Genomic DNA, 22892 nt, shown 5'->3' on the forward strand with positions numbered 1-22892 from the left:
CTTTATTTTTAATTACACAAGATATTTAAGATAATATGACAATGATTATACATTTGTATGAACTTTTTTTATTTATTTATTTATTTATTACTGATTTTTAGGTAATTCATTTTGTTGTTTTTTTTTTTTTTTCAAATTTATTGCAAATTTTGTCATTTCTTTCGTTAGTCATTGCCTTTTTCCGATGTTTTTGAAATAAATCGAGCCAATTTGCTCAGGTTTCAGAGGGTTTATGAGTGTGTTGCATGTCACTGTTGGGTAGTTTAATCTACAGAAATGTATCATATTCTATGAGACGATCTTATGTTTGTAGTATGGCTGTCATACAGAAATTGTTATGATTTTATTTCAAACGAGTGAAAAGGCAATGAGCAACTTGGTAAGAAATCTTCCACAAATTGCAAAAAAAAAGGAGATTTAGAAAATTGTTTCTAAAAAAAAAAGCAAGGGAAAATGTTTACGGAAAAAGAAAAAAGTTAGGAAAAAACTATATTTGTAATTATAGCATATTTCAAACTATGTTAAAGAATTCATTATATATTTTGAAGCATTTTTCCCACTCTTCACTCTTCAATTCATTTTTTCAATTTTTTTTTAAGTTAGCAGCATTAAACACTAGATGGCAGCACAATGAGTGTTGTCTTTACCACTATTTCTATACACCTTGATATGGCTTACAGATAAAATACATAATTTAGAGTTTAATCAATCTTAGAATAAAATTCATGGTAACCATGATCTTGGTTCGCCAGTCAATAATAATAATAATCAATTTATCTTTTACTTAATACTTGCCCTTAGAGCATACTTTGCTGAAATTGTCTTGATGGTTTTTGAGGAATACATTTTTGGCAATGTATATTGATGCAGTTATATATATATATATATATATATATATATATCATCAATTACATGATTATAACCTTAATATTGATACATGGCTTAGATGTTGAACTCTTAGCCTTGATGGCAGCTCAGGCAGCTTGAGGAGGACTTGTTGGAGCATGTGTTTTCTCTATAACCTTGAGAGCTATGGTCTTCACAGCAGTAAGAGATTCATTACAGGCCTCTGCAATGCGAGATGGAGGCAGGAGGAAGCAATAAGTACCATGATCCTGGAGCTCAAACAAGAAAGCATACTTGATGCCGAGGTCGTATGCCCAGTCAATAGATGCACCAGGAGCCACGTCTGGAGAACAGATGACATTCACGTGTGACAGACTGAATCTTGTCATAATTTTTGCTATAAAAAGAGGCCCTACTTACATATTGTATTTGCTCCAGGGCCATATGAGAAGGTGTTATTGTGATATCTTCTGATATTCTCGGCAGCTTCTTGGGCCATTTCATTCTTTTAAAAAGACAAAAACATTGTTTCTTTTTTATATCGCAAGTGACAGGAATTGACAAGTTGAGTGGGAATTCAGCAACAGTTGACAACCATCACAGTTTCTAAATACTCTGGAGCTGAAAGGACTCTTATAAAACACATCTGAATTTCAGGATCCTACAACTGAGCCTTCCTGTGGAAACATGTAAGCTAAGACTGAATACCACTCACCAGGTCTTGGTAGTTCTCTGGTTCATCAAAGGTGTGAAAGTAGGGGAAGAGTAGCCTCTGGGAGTAGGAGTGGATGCTGAAGAAGAGCTGAACTGAATCCTTGTGATTGCGCAGGAAGTTGACCACGGCTTGCGACTCTGGTTCTGACTCGGGGAATGCACCACAGTAGGTCTCAGAGCAAGGGTCATCAGAGTGTTCCTCCTCTGAAGTACAGAGAATTGCGTTAACTTCTCTGACACTCCCACGTGTGATTGATTACGAAACAGAAGAAAGAGTTTGATTTGTTCATCAGAAAGGAGGGCGAAAACGTACTGCACCAGTTGGTATAGTTGGCATCAAAGTTCCTGTTGAGGTCGACCCCGATGCAGTTGCTGCCGTTAATGACAGAACGGTTCTTCCGCCACATTCTGTCCTGAGACAAATAAAGCAGGTAAAAATCAACAATCTAGTTGTCTTCAGTTACAACTGCACGAGTACTTAAAAATATAGAAAACATATTCTTACTGTTGTCAACGAGTACTCGTATCCATCAGGGTTCATAACAGGCATGATGTAGACATCCATGTTGTCCAGGATGTGAGTGATGTCTTGGTTTATTTTGTAAGATGACAAAGACTGTGCAAGAATGGACATTGATTTAGTGCTGGACCAGTGTAATACTGCTCTGATGGAAAACAAACAAAATATGTTACTACATGACATTCTTACACTATTATATAGTACCATACTATTATATATTACACTAAATATACTCACATATTGTACGAACCATAAGCAGAAAGCATGAGAGATCCACTCTCTGGCATGGATCCCACAGTCAATCCACATTGCTTTCTTATTCGGCTTGTTGTTGAGAGACAACTGAGAAAAAGAGACTTCACTTAGAGTGTGGGTGTAAGAAGAATCTCTCACAAATCATCTTAATGACAGGGATCAATCTAAACCCCTAGATTATTTTCTATTTTTATAAATGACCTACAGGTCATGGAATAAACCTACCAAAGGCACATTTGTATGCAGATGAAATCTAATTTTAAGGATAACTGTTACAAAGACCACTCAACCACATTCGTAAAATTTGATAAGAATCAGGCCAAATGAGCAGGCCCGATTTTTGCTGCAGACATTGCCATCGCTGGGGATTGTGTTGTCATCTTGACCAAGAGTCCTTGAATTTAGAGACATTTTTTCCTCACCTTTTAAAAAAATTCTAAATCTACTGATTTCTTGCATTTCTTACCAAGTTGCTCATTGCCTTTTTCTCCATGGTTTTTGAAAGAAATCACTCTAGTTCGCTCAGGGCTCAAAGGTTAAATATTTGTGAAAGGTTTCTGCAAGCAGCACAAATAAAGTGATGTTGCTCCAGGTTTCAAAGGGTTATTTGTGCTGAATGTTTGCCAAAAACCCTTTTTTATCATCATCGCAGCTTATTGGGCGATCAATGAATTTACCTTCATGACATAGAGTGGTCGCTTCTCAAATGAGGAGCCAATCAGAATTACGTTGACTGTGTCGGGATTCTCCTGATGGGTCATGTTCATCCAGTGATAGATCTGTAATGGAGACAGTGTGTTTTATGTCCAATTATATAATACATCCAATCCAAGAGTCATGTAAATAGGTGTTTTGTGAAGCTCAAGATGCTCAGTTTGACATTGTATCAATGACAACTATTATGAAGCTGGAATCTGATCAGATGAGAAGCATACATCCTCCAGACTGTGATAGCTCTCGTAGAAAGCTGAGCTGCTTCTGTCAGCAGAGATATTCCTCTTCTCCATTTCCACCATCTCTTTGGCATTGGCCACTAACACCCTACAACACACATATAAGTTAATAAAACAACCTCCAATTTAACTGAACAACTATATTTTTAGACAAGCAACATACTCATATGTCATGGCGTGTTTCTGTAGAAGATCCTTGACGGTCTCCACCCTGTTTGCATAAACAAACAAGCGGACCTCAGCTTCTTCTTTGATGTCCTCAGGTGAACCAGGCAGGCATAAGGTTGACTGGGAGAAAATAGGAAAAAAAGATAAGAAAACGCACAAATCCATAAAAAGTTTGAGAAGGGTGCTGGACCCACACAAAGTACAAGCAAAAACAAAGAAAGGTACGCACACTTAAGCTCCCCTTGCAGCTTTTATTGAGCTACTCACAAGTGACGTTTTGAGCTTAACAGCTCCTCTTAAGAAACCAGAGGTGAGAGAGGGCGAGAAAATAAAAATGAGTAGCTCAATAAAACTTGCAAGGGGAGCTAAAGTGTGAGGACCTTTCTCTTCTTTTTCTTGGGAGAAAAAAGGCCACACAATTATTCACAGAGGGAGATAAAAACAAAGAAGCACAATGATGAAAGAAAATTAAATTTCTACCTCAGTGGAAATGTTCATCAAAAGGTTCACTTGCTCCTGTGTTTTCGGAGTGATTAATAGCATTTGGTCTCTGGATAAAAAGAAAAGACTTAGACTTAGACTTAGACACGTTTATTTATCCCACTTGTGGGAAATTCACTTGTCACAGCAGCCGTGTGTACAGAAAATAAAAATATATGTAAAATATCAATATATACAAAATATAAAATATGAAATGTACAATAGTGCAAAAAATAGGCAAAAAAATAGGCATGTGACAAGACATTGGTAAAACAAAACAAGACAAAACAAGACATTGGTAAAATATATTGACCCCTGTGAATGATGTAGACCCCTCTGGGCCAATCAGAAACAAGTACTGTATATCACAATGTTTTTACTTGTATTATTGACAGTGAGATAGATTTAGTTTTGTGTTAATAGAATCAAACTGCTATCATCTCACATGACTTTTTGTTTGCAGTTTTGGCACAAATCTCTTGCGTGGGCGGATTTTTTCACAATTACACAATTACTTTGAAAGTTTTACTTTTGAGACAACATCTTTTTATTTGTTTTCATCAGTGAATTTTATTTTATCTTATTTTTGTTTAATATTCAAGAAATTTTGTTTGATTCTATTGCCACAAAACTAATCCCATACAGTGACAGAATACAGAGGTGAGGCGTATAATTTCAGATGTTTTGTTAAAGTATGTGCTGAATCTGTAGACATTTAATGTACGAGTTCAGGCCCCACAATATACATAGCATGAGAGTGTGTAATTGTACATGTGGGTCATAAGGTATTTTGTTTGTGTAAAATGGTGGAAATTTCAAGGAAATGTATTTATTCTTTTATCTGTAAGGTAGCTCGATCAACTTACTGTGTTTCTGTGCAGTCTCCTGTCTTCAGGAGCTTGTCCAGATTCATTAAGACCAACAAAATCAAAAGAGTCTTCATGGTGTCGGGATCCAGTCTGGAAATGATAGTTTGATCAAACCTTGAAGATAAGAACACATTATTGATTAAAACTGTTTATTTAAAAGTTAAACATTACTTTTTTGAAAGACGTGGGCAGATGGCAGAGGTCTGCCATCAAGGTCGAGAGGGAGTGAGTTATGAGTGTATTTCCGGTGCTAAATTCTTATTAGTTAAAATATTTGTTTCATTTACAAAATTCCACATTAATGTTAAACTGTACAATATTGCTTTTAATGTGTGCAAGCAAAAAGTCAGTGGAGTGAGACCTCCTGCCTGCTCAGAGGTGTTAGATAAATATAAACTGCTGGACGAACACAGAGGAGGAGAGTGATGGTTGTTAAATAACTAACTGAACACCTATAAACACCCTGAAGGAATATAACAGAAAAAATCACTGAGTAATTTATCAGCTAGCCCAAGTAAAAGGACATTTATATTTTCCTATATTAAAGGAGAAACAAACATAAGGGAAATTTAATAAAAAGGGGGATTTTAAAGAAAAATACTGCATGTAAAAAAACAGTAAATACAAAATGCAAAAAGATAGTTCTATTTGCTGTATTCACACTATAAACCAGAGGGAAATCATTTTCAGTGTCAATCTCTCCAGTATATTAAAATCAACACTGAAAATGAAATGCTTTTTTTTTGTTATTGTTGGCGGTGCACCGAAATGGAGCGGACCCAGCTCCCTCAATTTGGAATGCTTAATCCGCCATGCTGCTGCCCAGAGGTCAACAAACTTGCCAGTGCCATCTCATGGAGCTCTTAGGCTAGAGTCATACAGAGGTCAGAGGCAGAGATCCTTTAAAAATATCTTTATTTAGATTTCAGAGGACACATTGCACAGTAAAACAAAAGCATGACTATGCAGTGAGAAAAGTATCAAATTGTATATAAGATAGAGCAAAATATCAAAAAAACAGAGGTGCCGCTTTATAACTGAATAATAATAATATTTTTCCATTTTTTTATAGTAAAAAAATGTAAAGTTATGTTCAGCAACATCTCCATGACTTCAGCATCGAGCATTTGTTGTTGATTACTAACATTGCCAAAATTCATTACTGGAGCCAAAAAGTAAAAATAAAAAAATACAAAAAAGAGGACTAATACGCTGGAATGATCTGGCAGTCATTGTACTATGACGCAGTGCAGCATCACTGTCATGGATGTCTGAGCTTAAGCTAGCAGAGGAAAGACTCAGTGTGTGGAAACGTTCAAGACATTTTTCTTCTTGGCTTTCATGCATTCATCGCACTGCCTATCATGATGTTTTTTCAATTGGTTCAACAAGGTTTTTGTGTTGCTTAGCGGCACAAACAAGTCTTGTGCACTCTTGAGAGTATTTTTATCCTAAATTTGAAATACTTCCAACTTCATGACACCACTTCACTTGATGACAAGTGATGAGGGGATCCGTGTTGTGGACACCTCTTCCAAAGTGCAGGCTAGCTGATAGATTAGGGAGAGCTTAATACGACATGCAGGGGAGTTTTCTATGAGCAAAGCACGCATTTTAAATGTCACAGCTGATCAATGAACTTTAGGAAACTAAATCGTGATTGTGATGAATATTGTATTAAAGACTAACTGAACCCTCGAACCACTATTTTTCAGTTGAAAAGCAATATACAGTATATGGGTGTTTAGTAGAGTTAATGATTGATTCAAGTCCAACTCTTGACATCTGAGTGTCAAGTATTAAAATTATGCATATTGTGTATAAATGCACATGATACTGCCCTACAAAGGTGGAGACCTGAGTATTGCAAAGGGATTTGGCTATTGGCTGATCTTTGTAGCAATGGCCTGCTTTCATTACCAACCGAGCCCCCTGTCGCCACCCCTTCACCGCCCTCTCACCAGTCAACTACTTGAGTGTGTGTGCGGGGGGCAGGGAGGTGCTGTGGATCGAGAGGCAGTGTGGTCTTAACCCTGTCCCAGCCCTTCCCATTTTTGAGACTTCACATTCTAGGGAGGAGGCACTCAGGCCAAAATTGGGTGGTTTGGTTACTCCTAACCTGTGCAGTCCTACACTGACCTTCAATCTACATACATAACTACATAAGTACTACTCCAAACTACTTTTTCTTTTTCTTCTTCTCCTCCTCCCTCTCATGCTCCTTTCTCCTCTTGTCTTTGAGATACCTCTCCCTCCTTTTTATTTTCTCTCTCTCTCTCACCTCTGGTTTGTGACGGTACCGCATTTGTCTTTTTCTGTGGTTGGTCTTCATAAAATCTTTTGTGGAGACCCCGCCACGAATCTCTGTAAGCCACTCCTCCACTGTCCTGCCAAAGGGGTCAGTGGCCTGGCAGAAGGCCTGACGTGTGGGCTTGTGGATGCTGTGACCTGTCTCCCTCGTCATCCTCTTGTTGCACATGCTGCAGGTGTGGTGTTCTTTACGGGGCAGTGTGATCCCGGCATCAATGCTTTCCTGCTGGACCTTCCACCTCCACCTGGTGGTCCTGGGCACATTGTCCAGCATCCACTCTTCCAGGGTGACCCCATCAGATGTGGACTGGCAGAATATCTTGTTTTTGTGCACAAAGTGGCCAAGGACCGACGTGTCCTTGCCACAAGCAGCACACATTCTTAGAGCTTTGCGACCCCTGGAGGTCCCAGGCCGTGAGTCCCGGGCAGCAGGGGCTGGAGTCTCCGTGGTGCACGGGGTCTTGGAGATCTCGGGGGCTCTTTCTGTGCCCAGGCCGTCTAAATGAATCTACACAGAGAAAAAGCTCACAGTTTTACGGAAGTGCAATATGACAAGTGTCTCCATAAAGGTGTATATATGAGTGAAACAACAGCAAATCTGACACATCTATTATTATCAAATCTATGCTGATTTTTGGATAATTGTTTTGTATAAGCAGAATAATGAAGTGCTGCAATGTACTTTTTGAGTGTGCATATGTTGTTGCGATTTATGTATGAAATAGCTAAAGCTAACCTTCTCATATTCCTTTTTTATTTCCAGATTCAGCCATTTAGTTTATCTGGCAGTTGTAAGATTTTTCTTTGGTTTTCTCATAATCGTACAGTTGTATTTGGTTTTTACCTTCTATTTCAGTACATTTAGAGTTAATTGCCTATTGTTGGGGGGGACACACTTGTTTTAACTTGAATTTGAGATATTTCACACTTTATTTTGAAAAACTATTTTAACCCCAACTCCAAAAAAGTTTGGATGCTGTGAAAACTTAAATAAAAACAGAATGCAATGATTTGCAAACCTGTTTTGACTTATGTTCAACTGAATACAGTACAAAGACAAGATGATTAATTTTCAAACTGATAAACTTTATTAACTTGGTTATTTTATAACTTCAATTGATCAACTGTGTGCGGTCTTCATTCTTATTTTGTACTTCATAATGCGCCTCAGTCTTGCCCCTTACATACAGAGATCTTCACTGGTTTTCCGAATCTTTGATGATTTTATGCATTGTAGATGGTGAAATTCATAAATTCCCCGCAATTGTGTGTTGAGTAATGTTCTTAAACTTTTGGACTGTTTGCCTACACAGTTTTTCACGAAGTGCTTAACCTTGCATCATCCTTACTTGTTAACAATTGAGCCTTTCAAGGCTGCCCATTTCATACCCAGCCATGATACTATCACCTGTTACCATTTAACCTGTTTACCTGTGGAAGGATCTAAACAGATGTTTTTGAGCATGTCAAAACGTTCCTAGTCTTTAGTTGTTCCTATCCCAACTTTTTGTTACATATTGCAGGCATCAAATTCAGAATGAGCATATATTTACAAGAAACAACAAAGTTTCTTAGTTTGAATGTCAAATAGCTTTTCTTTGTACTATATTAAACTAAATATAGACCAAAACGGATTTGCAAATCATTGTATTTTGGTTTGTTTTTATGTTTAACAGAGTCACGTTTTTTGGAATTGGGGTTGTACTGTACATATACAATGTGAATGAGATAGAAGTAAAATGAATATCATTGATAATATAAGAGAAAGAAAATACCTTTTCCTCCTTTGTTTCCAGTTTCGTGGAGGGGAGGCTAAAGGGTTCTGACAAACAAAACTGATATGTCGGGCTGGACCTTTGGTCCACTGTCCACTCGTCTAGCTCCTCTTTTATAAAGGGCCCCAGGTCTGTCTCCATCTCCTCTTTTTTAAAGGCCCATAAGCCTGTCTTGGTCTCGTCTTCATCAGTCATGTCTGGATGAGGACAAAAAAGGAAGAGATTAATGGAGCTGTACATTCATGAACATCACCAATCAGAGGAGAGTAAATTTACCAAACAGTATGTTAATGACAAACAACTCAAGACTAAATGCAACTTGAAATCCCGCCACATTGTTGTTTGCCTCTATGCACCAGTCAAGTTCCACTTGACAAGCATGAAATAAATAGATAGCTACACATGTGCTAAATACAGAGATTTTGATTGATTATTATTTGATCTGAAAATAGGCCCACTGTATTTGTTCAAAATTGACAACATAATTTAAGCATCACAGTACACTGAGACCCCAAAAGTGTCAGCTTAGATTTGGTTAATTTTCCAGACAGAAGCATGATTAGTACAGTGAAACGAAAAAATATTTTAATCATTGTTTATACAGTCTCTGGTTGTGATAAATTATGTAATTTGGGTAATCATGAAATACATACTAAAAGGATATTTTTGTAGCTGAACTTGTACTCAATACAAAATAGAGGCATGAGACTTTTAAACCATTGCTTGCATTTGTTCAGTCCGTACAGTATTAGGAAAAGTGTTATTTACAGACGAGGTATGACTAAGTACCTATGATCAGACAAAATACACACACACACACACACACGACTGATGCTCAAACAAAAGTGTAACTGTCTATCCTGGACTTCCCTTCAGTTCAAACTTAAATGATTGTGCCCGTTTTCATCTGCGTTTATGTACCGATGTGAGATGTTCAATTACTCAAGTTGGTCTTCAGCTGGGTCGTTGTTCACAATAAGATTGCTAATCCAATGAAACTATAAAACCTATAGTTCCCCTGCGTTAATCAACAGTGTCCCAGTCCTCCATGAGCTGCCCAAATTATCGCTGTTGCCCTGAACCAGTCGACGCGCCTCCTGCACTCCACTATGCCGGCCACCAACCAGTGTTGAAGTAGTGCTTCATCCTGCAGGACCGTGTTTCCTGTGGGCGTCCTCACCGCGCAAAAAAAAAAAAAAAATCGAAACCGAAAGAGTGAAGCCGTTGTCGTGTTATTATTATCACGTGAATTGCAGGGATGGGGCGGACACGTTGCTGCAGCAGAGCTGCTTGTTGCTCTTACTACTGTGTTTCCGCGACTGAACGTCGATACTCCTCTAAATTATGGAGCCATGCAAGCCACTGTATCGTCACCAACACGGTTATGCTAATATTTCACAATAAAAAGCCTCCTTTTAACAGCAAAAGGGATACTGTCGACACTGTCGAAGGCTTTTATCTTGAAAGGGAAACCGGAAATACTGACTTTAAAGAACCATAAGTGCACATGCAGAGATTCACAGTGTGATTTCATGTGTCATGTTCTGTCGACATAAAGTTGTCGGAAGGCTTTTATTATGAAAGGGAAACCGGAAATATTGACTTTTAAAGAAACATAAGTGCACATGCAGAGATTCACTGTGTTATTTCATAATGTGTCATGTTTCATATTTTGGGGAAGGGGAGGACCTTATCTGCCCTCATTCCCTTGAGTATTGGTATGCGGCCCTCTCTTGGCAGGTCTGTTGTGGGGCCACATTTTTCCATCTTTCAGGCTGTCATTTTTTTTGTTTGTTTATTTTTCAATTTTGAAAACTTCTTTTTTGTCATTTCACATTTGACTTTTGTGTAGGTCCATTACAAAAGTCCAAATCAAACGCATTTAAATTACAGGTTGTAATGCAAAAATAAACAAACAAAAAAGCCAAGAGCCTGAAAGATGGAAAAATGTGGCCCCACAACAGACCTGCCAAGAGTTTCCCATTGGACTTTTGGGTAGGCCCATTACAAAAGTCCAAATCAAACGCATTTAAATTACAGGTTGTAATGCAAAAATAAACAAACAAAAAAGCCAAGGGGGGTCACTAAACACCTTTAAAGTTAAATTTCCCATCGTCATGTCAATGTTTGATATTCACTTAATGCTGACATATATATTCAGTTGTTGTGCTATAATGTAAACTGACATTATTATCTGTCACATAAGGTTAATATGTAGATCAAATAAACCCATAGACCAGACACATGTGATCCCAAAATGATAGCAGCTTTTGGCTCTTTCCTTAGAATGCCTTTTTTGCTTTTGTTTGTTGTTGTTGTTTTGGTTTTAAGAGTTTAAAGAGAATTTGATTGGCAGAAAAAAAAATCATATAATTAGTGATCAGCGCTGAATAAATGGTGCACGTCATGAAAACATGGCTCATAAAAAAACTTTCCTGGGGTGGGCAAATAACATGTTTGGAAGGTTCTGTATCTTTTTTCATCATGACCTTTTTTTCAAATAAACATCTCCGTGAGTTTGTTTTTTCCCTGAGCAGCCGTTCGTCACTGGCGAGATGGATAATTGTTGCGTTAACCGTTCACAGCTGATCAGATCACACTGATAGATGAGAGGAGCAGCTGTTGCCAGTTAATTCAAAGTTTTAGACCCAGCACAATCAACAGTTCAGTTTGACTTTCACAGTGCCTGATGTGCTGCTGCTCTGTCTCTACCCTGAGTGTGTGTATACTATATACAGTATATATAGTGTATATAATATTAATATACTAATATATATTACACATTAATATTATTGATATTTATTTATTATTTGTCTTTTGACTAAATTGTAGCTAAAATTTAAGTGATAAATCTTGTGATTGTGACTGATTGAAAGAAAGAAATTGAAGCTGGTCATTGAGTCCGGTGCCATTTATTTATTTATTTTACTCGATTCTCTTAAATCAGACAATAGTATTTTTTAAGATAGTAATACAGAGTTGGTTTCTGGTCAGAGGCCCCTGTTACCAAGGTCCACCTACAGTCAGCAGACACTCACTGACCTTTGGTGGATGTAAAGTTTTATTTCCACAGGAGCAGAAAGATCTGATATTTGTATCGAGGGACAATTGATCTCACAGAGTTAAAGAATCAGATCTTTGGTACAGGGACAAATCCAGTGTCAGAGTGTGAATGGAGCTACAGTAAGGTATGTTCAGGGCAGAGGGGGGCCCAGACAGCAGAAACAAAGACTTAGGTAGATGGAGATGAACAGATGAACTGCGGAGAGGCTGACACATTAGGGATTGGCCAGTTCGTCGGATGTCACAGAGGAAGGCAGGCTGTCCAAGGCTCCCATCTCTGTAACACACAAACATGGATTTCTTAACGTTCAGAGAACTGTACGTTAGACGTGTCACACAAGAAGTTTGATTTTGGTGATCCACCAATTTTTCTCTTTGTGCATGGTACGACTTAAAATCTACTAGGCAATTGGCATGTACTTTTTTGCAGTAGTTTTGTCATTGTTTTGTGTTTATATGCTGCCTTTTATCATTTCAATTATTTAATTATATAGAAAGGGAAGTGTATACATATATGCATATATATAATATTGCTGCCGCTCTTAAAAAATACATCATATGTTTTCTAGAGGTCAGTCTTCATTGTACATACTGCGGCTTTCTGCAGCAAACCCTTTGGTGTTGAACAGGCCTACAGACAATCCTGATATTCAAGTTATGTAAAACAGAAACCATCAATGTACCTTTAAGCTTTAGATAAGACAGGAAGTCAATGATGGTGTGAATGATGTCTCCATCTGCTATTCTCAGAGCACCTGCGGGGGCAAAAAAAAAATAGTGCAGCCAGCTGTCATGTCACTGCACAACAAAATCACAGTGTATCAATTAAGAGTAGACAGATGAAGACCATCCTGTTTCTGTGTGTGACAGACAGACCTGTTCTGAAGTCCTCCTCCTGGCCCATGTCCCTCTTGCCAGCCAGACCCGGCTTGTCTCCTAGTGTCCTGTGTCCATCAATTCCATCTGGACAATGAGGAGTGATTACAATTGATACAGTCATACAAACTGTAGATGGGTCAACCTATCATTTGATCTCACTGGTTGCAACCCTAAGCTCAATTAACCTAAAATGATGAAAAGTTAAACTGCAGTTCAACTTGATAGAAGTATTACAGCTATTTAATTAGCCCTTTTGAAACCTGAGCAAATTGACTTGATTTCTTTCAAAAGTATGGGAAGAAGGCAATGTTCAATGAAAGGAAAAATGACCTAAAAATTAGCAAGAAATCAGTAAAAAAAAAAAAAAAAAAAAAAAAAAAGTACAACAAAAAAACCCCACAAAAGACAGCAAAAAAGGCAATGACCTGGAAAGACTCCTTGAAAAGTGTATAATTATATTAAAAATGTAATTAAGATGATTTTAAATATAAATGGTTTTTTACTTATGTCTTTTTTTTCCTTAGACATTTCCCGCATAGCATTAAAAAATAAATAAATCTAAATCTACTTATTTTCTTACAATTAGTGAAACATTCCTTATCAAGTTGTTCACTTTTTTGCTATGCCTTTTTAAAATGATTCAAACTAATATGCTCAGGGAAGAAAAGAAGAAAAAAAAATAATGTCAATTCAGGTTTCAAAGGGTAAAGAAAATCTTTCTCAGCTGCTCCAGGTTTTCCCATATTTCAGCTGTGAATAAAATTATGTATATTTACTTGAACTAGAAATACCAAGCTTGTACGTTTTGTCCTGCATTAACGTAACAACAGAAAACATACATTTCCTAGATATCCCGCTGTTTCAGAGGCATCATACATTAGACACACATACATACACATGGCACCTCTCTACCTAATTCTCATGACAAGAGTTAAAGGAGATTATTGTACACTTAGTTATTTCAGCATGGTATTTGGTTTGTAATTGTTTGGTTCAATTTCCAAACTTTTACGGACCACCTGCAGGGCTTGGCTCATGGAATTGCAGTGAAACAGATTTGACCAACAGAGGAAATAAAGAAGCACACATCTAAATAGGATGGACCGCAGCTTTAACACACACGGAAATGCATTTAAAGAAATAATGATAGAAAATTTTAAATAAATAATGGGCTCGCATTAGCCATGGCGATGGGTGCATCATTAGCTCTCAGTGTACAGGCCTATCACAGCGAGATGTCTTTGACAGTGTTCAGAGTCTTTGTCCTTTGAGCTCTCTTACAATTACAAATTTTGCAAACACCCTTTTTCAATGTTTGAACGAGTCTAAGTGGTTCATGACAGCTCTGCTATGTCACACACCAGAAAACATTTGTTCTAAACGAACATGTTAACCGGTGAGTTTCTGTCCAGTTTAAATTAAATGTAGTTTATGATGAGTTAACAAGGCAATTATGCAACGTCAGTTTTCTGTGACCGAGCAAAGGTTGAATTCAAAAGGAGTTATGTTGTATTTCTCTGTTTAATAAAGAAAGTAATTAGAAAATTACTTTTCATAACTTTCGGTGGCTGTCTATTGCGGATTTATTAGTCTGAAAAGCTGAAAGGAAGTGGTGCACCTGTCATCCAGGGGTTGTTATTTACTGTAGGAATGAAAAATAAGATACCGCCCAAAGTTTTTGTTGTAAGTGCTCATGCTGCTGTAGCACCAGTGTATACTGTCATATCTTTCTCCGAAGAAAGCAAAATCTGGGTTCCAAAAACATCTGGGTTCCAAGCAAATGAACAGGAGGAAAGGAAAGGGAGACTAAGCAAAATGCATGAGAGTGACATGGAGGAGAGATAGGGTGGGGGCCCACAGAAACAGCTTCTGCAGAGGGCCCAAAACTTGGTGCTATGCCCCTGCCTCTAATGCTAAAATTATTTATCTTGATGAGCACTGCTATGCCAGTGGTTAAAGCAGCGCAGGAGAGAGCAGAAATCTAAACATAACTTGTTTATGTTGGTTTCGGTTTCTGGGGGGGGCGGAAGAAAGGCCAGATATGACAGATACAATAAGAGGCCAGAAAGAGTAGATGTAATTTCAGCCCTTTTTCAGAGTTTGTTTTTTTACTATTTAGTGGGACAACCATCTTAAACAAAATGATAATATAATAATCATGATAAAATAATATAATAAGAAATTATATACTCGGGCCTGTAAATGTAATTGCCGCATATAATAATGTTTTTAAACCATTTCCCAAGTTGTGATGTCTTTGCTTAATTTTTCCGATGTGAGCCCACATTTAAAAGCATCATTTGTTACATATGTCAATAATAATTTTAATGTCTATTCTGTTACATCATACAAATAACGAGAATGCATTTGTCTTGTGTACAGAACAAGCAAGGAGATATGTCATTGCTACCTGGATAGATTATAGAGTTGCAACACAGGATGCAGATCCGGGTAATATCTCCAAACAGCACTGAGTGATGTTACCGTAAAAATGCCTGTTTGTTTTTTTTTTTTTTTGGCTTTTTCAGAAAAACAGATGCTTAGCTCTGTGAAACAAATTTAATAATAACACATCAGGAGAGGTACAGACTGGGGCTGAAATGGGAATTAAAATGTATATTCACCAGAAGACAGAAAATATCTATCTTATCTGTTTGGTTTTTTTTTCATTTGTCTCTCACCAGTGTTTTTCAAGTATGTGTATTTATCTTTTAAGTTCCCACAGCCAGTCCACAACTTTAAATTATGAGTGGTCATAATGTGTGGTTGAAGAGGAGGGATATTAAGTGGCTGGAAGTGTTTGACTCATCTTATGGGCTTCCTCATTAACTTAAGTAGTGCTTGAGTTTGTGTATGTGTTGACCTATAAGACCAATTAAAATGCATGACAACGGAGTTATCACAGGAAGTGAAAATAATGTATTTTAATGGTTTTGTGTTTCAAGTCTAAACTGATCCTCCTGTCTCAGTGGGCCCGTAGTGCTTTGGTTGATGTGATGTGTTTTTTGTTTTATCATCAAACTTTTTATGCAGTATGTCGGTAATATGTAGTATTTTTTCTTAAGCATGTAAAACTTCTTTAATTGAGATTTTAAACACTTTTTTAACACACTAAAATGGTATATATATAAAAAAATAGGTGAAAAAACAAAAAGTTGGTAAAAAATAAATAAATCAATAAATCAATAAAATAGTTTACAATAATTACACAAGTAACATTATAAATATAGTTTTCCAGATATAGCTGTATTGTTTCATATTTATTAACCTTTAATGATAACTCCCTCTCTTTCTTTCACTGTCTCTCTTTTAAAATTAACACACTAAAGTAAATATACTTAATAATGTTATATTCCATTTCTGCCGAAATATATCCCCTTAAATCCTACACACTGGATATTTAAGTTGTCTTAACTTCCTAGATAAACGGCTTCTAACATCAAAATAAACCAACAGAAGCTGGTGTACACAAATCTGTTTGCAAACAGAGAGCTCACATCTTCCTCAGACGTGAGTGAAGCTAAAGTGTGTGAGTGTGTACTGTCAAAATTTTGACAGTGCTTTCAGCATATTATCCAGACACCAATAACCATCCTTTGCATCTGCATGAAACACCCCTGGACAGCATCAGCTGAGAACCTGGCTGGACAGAACCAGTCACGGTGTTATTATTCGCCGCTGGACGGCACCTGCTGCAGCAGTCTGATATACAGACGTGTGGCGTCACTTGAGAATGCACCAGGCAGAACCTGTCATATCTGCATGCTACACGACAGGATGAAACGCTGCCAGTAAGGACATAATATAAGGAGCATAAGGGCTTCTATAGGGCAGGTGGAAGGAGCAGTGGATGGGTCCAGCAACCCCAGACTTTCATGCGGGAGTCTGGTTTTCGTTTTCTGTCTGAATGTGGTGTTTTTTTCTACACCCTATCATGTGCCTTCCTCACCTAATCTTAACCATACCTAACCCTATGCTTTAAAATATTGTATAATATATATATGTGTAATATATATACTCCAGGTACCTCTCCATTGTGAGTTTTAGATGCTCAGGGATAGTGTGTCAATCCGCTCAGTGTACAGTGTAATCCCACAATGCCACACCTTCCCTCACCCAACAGACACAAAGAGATTTTCTTTGCTTTATAGCACAGAGAGAAATGCAGTGTTTGGATGCGTAAGCGCAGGCAGCAGTAGGATGACGGTTGTCCTCCCCTGATGAGCGACAGAAGCAGCTAAGAGGCGGGATGTTTGGACAGAGCAATTCACTGGCCTGACACCAAGGCCCTGCAGCGGCCGTATGTTTCTATCTTACATTGAGTGACCAGCTCGTCTCTGCCTCTGGTTGTGGGAGAATCCTTTATCTGAATTAGGTGATCAATACGACCTGAAACACAGGATGAGGCAGGAGCAACCTTTACCTGGGCTTCACACACACTCATACACACACACACACACACACACACACACACACACACACACACTCAGTTGCCAGAAGAAAATGTTGGCAGTGTACGTTTCTACAAACCATAAATACATTACTTTTTTACACTACGTTTTTAAAGTGACGTAACATATGAGCCGATTTTGTCTTCAGGGGGGGGAGGGGATGGTGACAAATGATGCCTGCCAAGCTGCAAACTACTGTTCGAGACCAATAGCAGCAATACCTGTTGTGATTTAGTGAGTCTTTGCTGTGTTTCCAGCAGCTTTTTAGGCTCCAACAGTGTTTTGGGGCTTTTTTGTAGCGACTTGACGCTCTTTTCAAGCAGTGATAGTGGCATGAAAAAATTTGCTTTTTACCAAAACATTGCTGTATTTCCAGCAGTGTTCATTTCTTTGACAAAAACGATAATAAAAATTATTCGGCAGTGACCTTTTTTTTCCTTTTGTCTTTCCGAACAAAACGATGGCCAGCTAAAAAGACATCTTAACAAGAAAGACTATGACAAGATCTTTGTTTCATTTTCACTGTCGAGACATTGTGATGAAAATATAAGTGGTGGATGACATTTAAAATGAGAGGAAATAAGAACAGACGGCCAACAAAAAATAATGTCTATGTGTTTTTCTCACACAACCTGTCACCTTGATTATAATATCGTGTTTCGTATTTCGTAAATAACGTATATTAGCCTAATTGGATTAGTTTAAATAGGAAAAAAACATCTTGACTAAAGGTAATAACTAAAAGTTGACTAAATGTCATTATTTTTTGTCAACTTTAAAGTTTGGAGTCTTAGTCAACTAAAACTAGACTAAAAGTATAAATTATCAAAATGACTAAAATGTGACAAATCATAACAAAGTGGTTTTGTGCCTAAACCTAATCTCGAAGTTCTAACGTATCCGCTACATAATAACATGTAAATAAATGTATCGATGATTTGCAGAAACAATGGCATCATTTTTTTCTGCTGAATAGTTTAGATACACACACGCACGCACACACACACACAAAGGAACAACATTTCTAGGGTTGTGGACTGATTTAGACCCCTCAGTTTGGTAAGAACACACATACACACACGTACACACAAACCATCTGGACAACCAATGTTAACGGTAATGAGACTATTGTTAAATTACACTAAATTAACTGACACAGTGGAGACAGTGGACAGGGACAAAGAAACAGAACAGCACTGATTCACAGAAGATGAGCTTGACCTTTTCTGGTGTAAGTTGTTTTACACAGGCAACATTTTCAAACACTACAGGTGAGCTCCGATTAGTCACAATTCTCTGACTGGGAGATTGAGAGACTGAGGAGATTGATACAAACCTAATACCTGTCCATTGTTTTTCATCCTGGACCCTATTTTCTCGTGTTTTTGTGTCTCAGAGACTAATGGAGACAGCGTTTTTTTTAAATGGTCCAGTATTGAGAGAGAGACCACAGAAAATCTCTACTGGCAATTGGGAACTGTCGATTTACATCCACTAAAGGTTCTTGTCTTTGCCACTGACAGGCTCAAATCGTGATATTGAGTGGCTGACAGCATTAAGGAAAGGGTCCTGCACAACTGCATAGTGAATTGTATCAAGCCACCGGTCAGCTGGTCAAGTCAAACTTGGGCAGTTTATGGAAGAGACAACAAAAACAAGCAAATTAAACGACTGAGCGATCATGACAGTGACAACGAAATGGTGTTCACCGTGGAGACAAAGGGATACTTTAATGAACTGGAGAAGCGAGGAGAAGAACTGCGGAGGGAGACTGTCTCTGTCTCAGAGACATGAGACAGAGAGGGGACATTTCTGTGGGAGCAGAAGCTAGTTGTAGACTGTAAACACATGACATATTTCTAAATAACATGATGTCAGGATTACACACTTTATTGGTTTACTGGTTATTTTACTGGTTGCTTGATGAGTCATTTCATTTATTTGTTGGTATTTAGCGTAATTTTACCTGATGGTTGGTTACAGCAGTGCTCCTCATTGACTCTGTTGTTTATTTGGTGGTGGTTTAATTTAGAAATGTGAAGTTTAGTCTCAGTCGGATTTTGTGACCGTATTTTCTGACCAAAAAGCCAATCTGCATTATAATACTGCACTAATCAATTAAAGATATGGAAGTTATACAGTCGAGAAAATGTAACACCAAAGGAAAGGGCTTTGTGACGAGGAGCTAAAGTGGAGAAAATACTCTCAAAACAGCATCCACTTGGACTGATATAGATTTATTTTCAGGTAGGCCTTTTTTAAAGTGGCGAAAATACGTCTTGATATCAACCCCTCTTTGCAGCAGGGTCCCGTCTGTTTCTGCAAACTGGGAGTGCGCCGACTCCCAGCTACTGTACATAATACATTAACTATACATAAACAGTCCCACTACAAAATCCCAAACTATCCATTTAACCACAGTGTTGAAACATAAAGTTTTATGATATTTGCAACATGATAACATGCAAATGTAACATTCCTGTGGTTGAAAATGACAGAGAAATGTTTTGGACATACTGGAAGCACATGGTGACTGCTGTGAGAGCATATGATGATTTTTAAGATGTCCCAAACTACATTTCCAGATGTGTCAAAGTGAGTTTTAGGGTAATAACTTAAATACAGTGTAAAAGTGGGCTGTGTGTGTGTGTGTGTGTGTGTGTGTGTGTGTGTGTGCAGTCAGTACTTACGGGGACCTAACAGGTAGCCAGCGCTGTTCAGTGTCCAGCCACGTTTCTCCTTCGCCTGCAGAGTCAACAGACACACAGTGATCAGATCATCGACAAGACAAACAGGGAAATTGTCATGTTTTGGTGTTTCTGATGTCTTTTCTTTCATCAAGTGAGTCTCAAGTCTTTTAAAATATAACATTCAGGTTCATGTTCAGTGTACATTTTTAAATGAATTATCAGTCAATGATTTCCATGATCATTGTGCTACATATTGTTCAGACATCTCAGCACAGACAGACAGCCAGAGTGTGTATTTTCATATACTATCATTAATTGTTTTTCAGAAGTAAGCTGTTTGTATTCACTTGTTCTGGTTTAAGAATTTTTGTGGCAGTTTCTGACAAAGATGCATCATTAATAACACCTGGCTCAATGTCAATTTTCTTGCGCTGCATTCAGAAACCCTTTAATTAAACCTCTAAACAAGAGTAAATTGGTTTGACTTCCTTCAAAAACCTAAAAAACATAATGAGCAATTTGTCAAGAAACAAACAGCAAAAAATTATCAAAAGGTGACAAGGAAATTATCTGAAAATTAGCTAGGGGTAATAGTAGATGTAGATAATTTTAGATGGGTAATTTTCTTGTAACTTTTTATCAGTTTCTTGCTATTTTTTGGGCCATTTCTTGATGTTGCTTGCTGACCTCTCCCGATGTCTTTGAAAGACATCAAGCCAATTTGCTAAAATGGTGAACCTGAATTGTAATAGTAAATAAACAAATTACAACCTCAGTGTCATTTACCAGGAGGAAAACATCCACCAGTTATGCCAAATCACCTAATAAAAGCATCATATTACAGCCGAACAGGTTACAGACTGATACCTGTGGAAGGTGGCTTTGCCTCTTTACATACAAATGTGCTGGCATTACGCTTATTGTGAGGATATATCTGACTTTTGGGAACAACACTTCCACATCTATTTTTACTGCTATTCACAGTATAGCATTTTGACATGTATACCTGATGGTATTTCCCTCTGTATGTCTTGTCATTGCCTCTCTTGCTGAAACTGTTATTATAAACTAAATTGAAAATCTCATACTTTTTATATTATTTTACAGCATACATTAATTTATTTTTATATTTTAATTTGAAATCTTGAGCGATATCACTTTTCCTTTGCTGCTTTCAGACTTCACAAGTAGGCTACGTCAACCTTTAACAAATTGGAGCAACTTGTTAAGAAATGTCTAGGGAAAAAAGAAAAAAAAAGCTGGGGGAAAACTATATGTATAATTATAATTATAGTTATTACATATTTAAAATGATGTCACAGAATTATTCCAATTTTAAGCACTTTTCCAGGTCATTTCCTCTTTTTTTTCATCTTTTAAAATTTATTGTACGAATTTTCAGGTAATATTCTTGTACTTGTTACAAATTTCTTGCTGACTTTTGGGTCATTTCTTCCTTCGTCGCTCATTGCCTTGTTGCCATGTTTTGAAAGAAAACGAGTTAATTTAATTAATTTATTTTTTGAAGTTTCAAAGGATTAATTCTATGTCGTTTATTTGTCTCGTTAACATTGTTATTTTGGATTTTTGTATCTGAATAAATCGTCACCTGAGTATAAACGAAAAACACATGTTTTAAATAAAGTTGCGTTGAATGTTAAATTTGAGCAACTTACCCCAATGACCAAGCCGATGGTCTCAGACAGAGTTGCGCAAAAGATGAGCGACACGCAAAAAATCCCAAAGCACTTCTGCATCTAAGAAAAAGAGAGAAAAACAACCTTAACATCATCACTTAATGAATGAATGAATTACTGAAGATGAATCACCGGCGAACATTCAGAGAAACTTTCTCCATCGTTAGTGCGCAGTTTGGGCGAAACTTCAGACAGTAAGTAAAGAGAAGAAACTTCAGGAGTCACTCACCTTTGATGAGACCGTCCCGCCTGTTCGCTCTGAATCAGCTGCTCGGGTTGCTCGCAGTGAGTAGGTGTCAGTGGTTCGGATGAAATGAGGACTCCGTCCACCTTTTATGGCATTGGAGCGCGAGCGCGCTGCTGTCAGCTCGCGTCAGCAGCTCCCTCCTGCAGACAGGATGGGCAGGTCACGAACACAACGCATAATGAAATTCAATAAGATCATATAATGCCATCATCAGATTTTTTCGATGTCGCCCTCGGAGACATTGGATTGATTTTTTTTTTTTTTAAAAAAAAAGGGGGGGGAAATACGTTTGCGCTGTTTTTCAGTTCTGATCTGGTGTGTGACTCTTAACAAGCACGTCCCAGCTTCCACAGAGCACATGGTCAATAACTCTGATCCTGTCAGTGATTAATGTGTGTTCATTTTTGCGTTAATTTCTTATTGGTTTGAATTCGTGCAAAACATGGCAAGAAGGCAATGAGCACTGAAAGGAGAAATGATGAAAAGAGCAAGAAATTAGTAACAAGTGCAAGAAAACTACCAGCGAATCAGAACATTATACAACATAATTTAAAATCTGTAATTGTAATAGTTACAAATATAGTTATTTCCTAGTTCCTTTTTTTTTTACTTGACATTTTCCCCTGGCATTTTGCAAATCATTTTCTAAATCTCGCCAACTACATTTCTAAGAATTCATAGAACATTTCTTACCAAGTTGCTCATTTTTTGCATTTTGTCAATCCAGGTTTCAAAGGCACATTACAGATAGAATATAGTAATATATTCTGGTCTTATTGTCATAGGCCTAATAGTAGTACTCCCAAATTACACTCATGTTTAAAGTCCCCATTGGGCAAGTCTGTTACAAAGAAATGCTAGAAGAATCTAGACCATCACAGCCTGGAAATCAAGTTCAAATGATCAGATCAGTTTATCACGTCTCATGTAGGTAAATATACATGTACAAAAGAATAAGCTTGTAACCAGAGGGAA

The 22892-nt window shown here is 37.5% G+C and overlaps 3 protein-coding genes across 4 annotated transcripts; all 3 read right to left on the bottom strand.

Annotated features, from left to right (window-relative positions):
* Positions 1 to 879: 879 nt before the first annotated feature.
* LOC121950552 (carboxypeptidase B2-like) lies at positions 880 to 4885 on the bottom strand. The gene is made up of 11 exons (XM_042496586.1): positions 4803 to 4885; positions 3937 to 4006; positions 3452 to 3576; positions 3271 to 3376; positions 3013 to 3114; positions 2318 to 2422; positions 2066 to 2176; positions 1874 to 1973; positions 1562 to 1764; positions 1267 to 1351; positions 880 to 1189 (listed from the first exon to the last, which is right to left on the bottom strand). The coding sequence occupies exons 1-11, from the start codon at positions 4877 to 4879 to the stop codon at positions 975 to 977; spliced, it is 1299 nt and encodes a 432-aa protein (XP_042352520.1). The 5' UTR covers positions 4880 to 4885; the 3' UTR covers positions 880 to 974.
* Positions 4886 to 6984: 2099 nt separating this feature from the next.
* On the bottom strand, positions 6985 to 10019 carry LOC121950146. Its single transcript, XM_042496064.1, has 3 exons — positions 9812 to 10019; positions 8891 to 9087; positions 6985 to 7623 (listed from the first exon to the last, which is right to left on the bottom strand). Exons 2-3 carry the CDS (start codon positions 9083 to 9085, stop codon positions 6985 to 6987), a joined length of 834 nt encoding a protein of 277 aa, XP_042351998.1. The 5' UTR covers positions 9086 to 9087; positions 9812 to 10019.
* A 2025-nt stretch (positions 10020 to 12044) lies between these two features.
* On the bottom strand, positions 12045 to 21950 carry gal (galanin/GMAP prepropeptide). Of its 2 annotated transcripts, XM_042496870.1 has the most exons (7): positions 21900 to 21950; positions 21650 to 21730; positions 19974 to 20028; positions 17150 to 17221; positions 12830 to 12916; positions 12637 to 12708; positions 12045 to 12230 (listed from the first exon to the last, which is right to left on the bottom strand). In XM_042496870.1, the coding sequence occupies exons 2-7, from the start codon at positions 21728 to 21730 to the stop codon at positions 12169 to 12171; spliced, it is 429 nt and encodes a 142-aa protein (XP_042352804.1). In that variant the 5' UTR covers positions 21900 to 21950; the 3' UTR covers positions 12045 to 12168. The 2 variants fall into 2 exon arrangements, with proteins under 2 accessions (XP_042352804.1, XP_042352805.1); XM_042496871.1 differs by lacking the exon at positions 17150 to 17221.
* Positions 21951 to 22892: the final 942 nt, after the last annotated feature.

The sequence above is a fragment of the Plectropomus leopardus genome, chromosome 11 (genome assembly GCF_008729295.1).
Source record: "Plectropomus leopardus isolate mb chromosome 11, YSFRI_Pleo_2.0, whole genome shotgun sequence".
Taxonomy (NCBI): Eukaryota; Metazoa; Chordata; class Actinopteri; order Perciformes; family Serranidae; genus Plectropomus; species Plectropomus leopardus.

Bases quoted from the DNA above. Each gene is read 5' to 3' on its own strand.
- LOC121950552 (XM_042496586.1), bottom strand. From the start codon at position 4,879: ATGAAGACTCTTTTGATTTTGTTGGTCTTAATGAATCTGGACAAGCTC. The intron at 3,577-3,936 runs GTAGAAATTTAA...ATTTTCTCCCAG, and splicing joins TGATGAACATTTCCACTGAG to TCAACCTTATGCCTGCCTGG. The intron at 1,765-1,873 runs GTACGTTTTCGC...TCTGTACTTCAG, and splicing joins CAACTATACCAACTGGTGCA to AGGAGGAACACTCTGATGAC.
- LOC121950146 (XM_042496064.1), bottom strand. From the start codon at position 9,085: ATGACTGATGAAGACGAGACCAAGACAGGCTTATGGGCCTTTAAAAAA. The intron at 7,624-8,890 runs GTATTTTCTTTC...TTCTCTGTGTAG, and splicing joins TGGAAACAAAGGAGGAAAAG to ATTCATTTAGACGGCCTGGG.
- gal (XM_042496870.1), bottom strand. From the start codon at position 21,730: ATGCAGAAGTGCTTTGGGATTTTTTGCGTGTCGCTCATCTTTTGCGCA. The intron at 20,029-21,649 runs GTAAGTTGCTCA...TTGACTCTGCAG, and splicing joins CCATCGGCTTGGTCATTGGG to GCGAAGGAGAAACGTGGCTG. The intron at 12,917-17,149 runs GTAAGATAGAAA...CTCATTGTCCAG, and splicing joins AGACGAGCTGGTCACTCAAT to ATGGAATTGATGGACACAGG.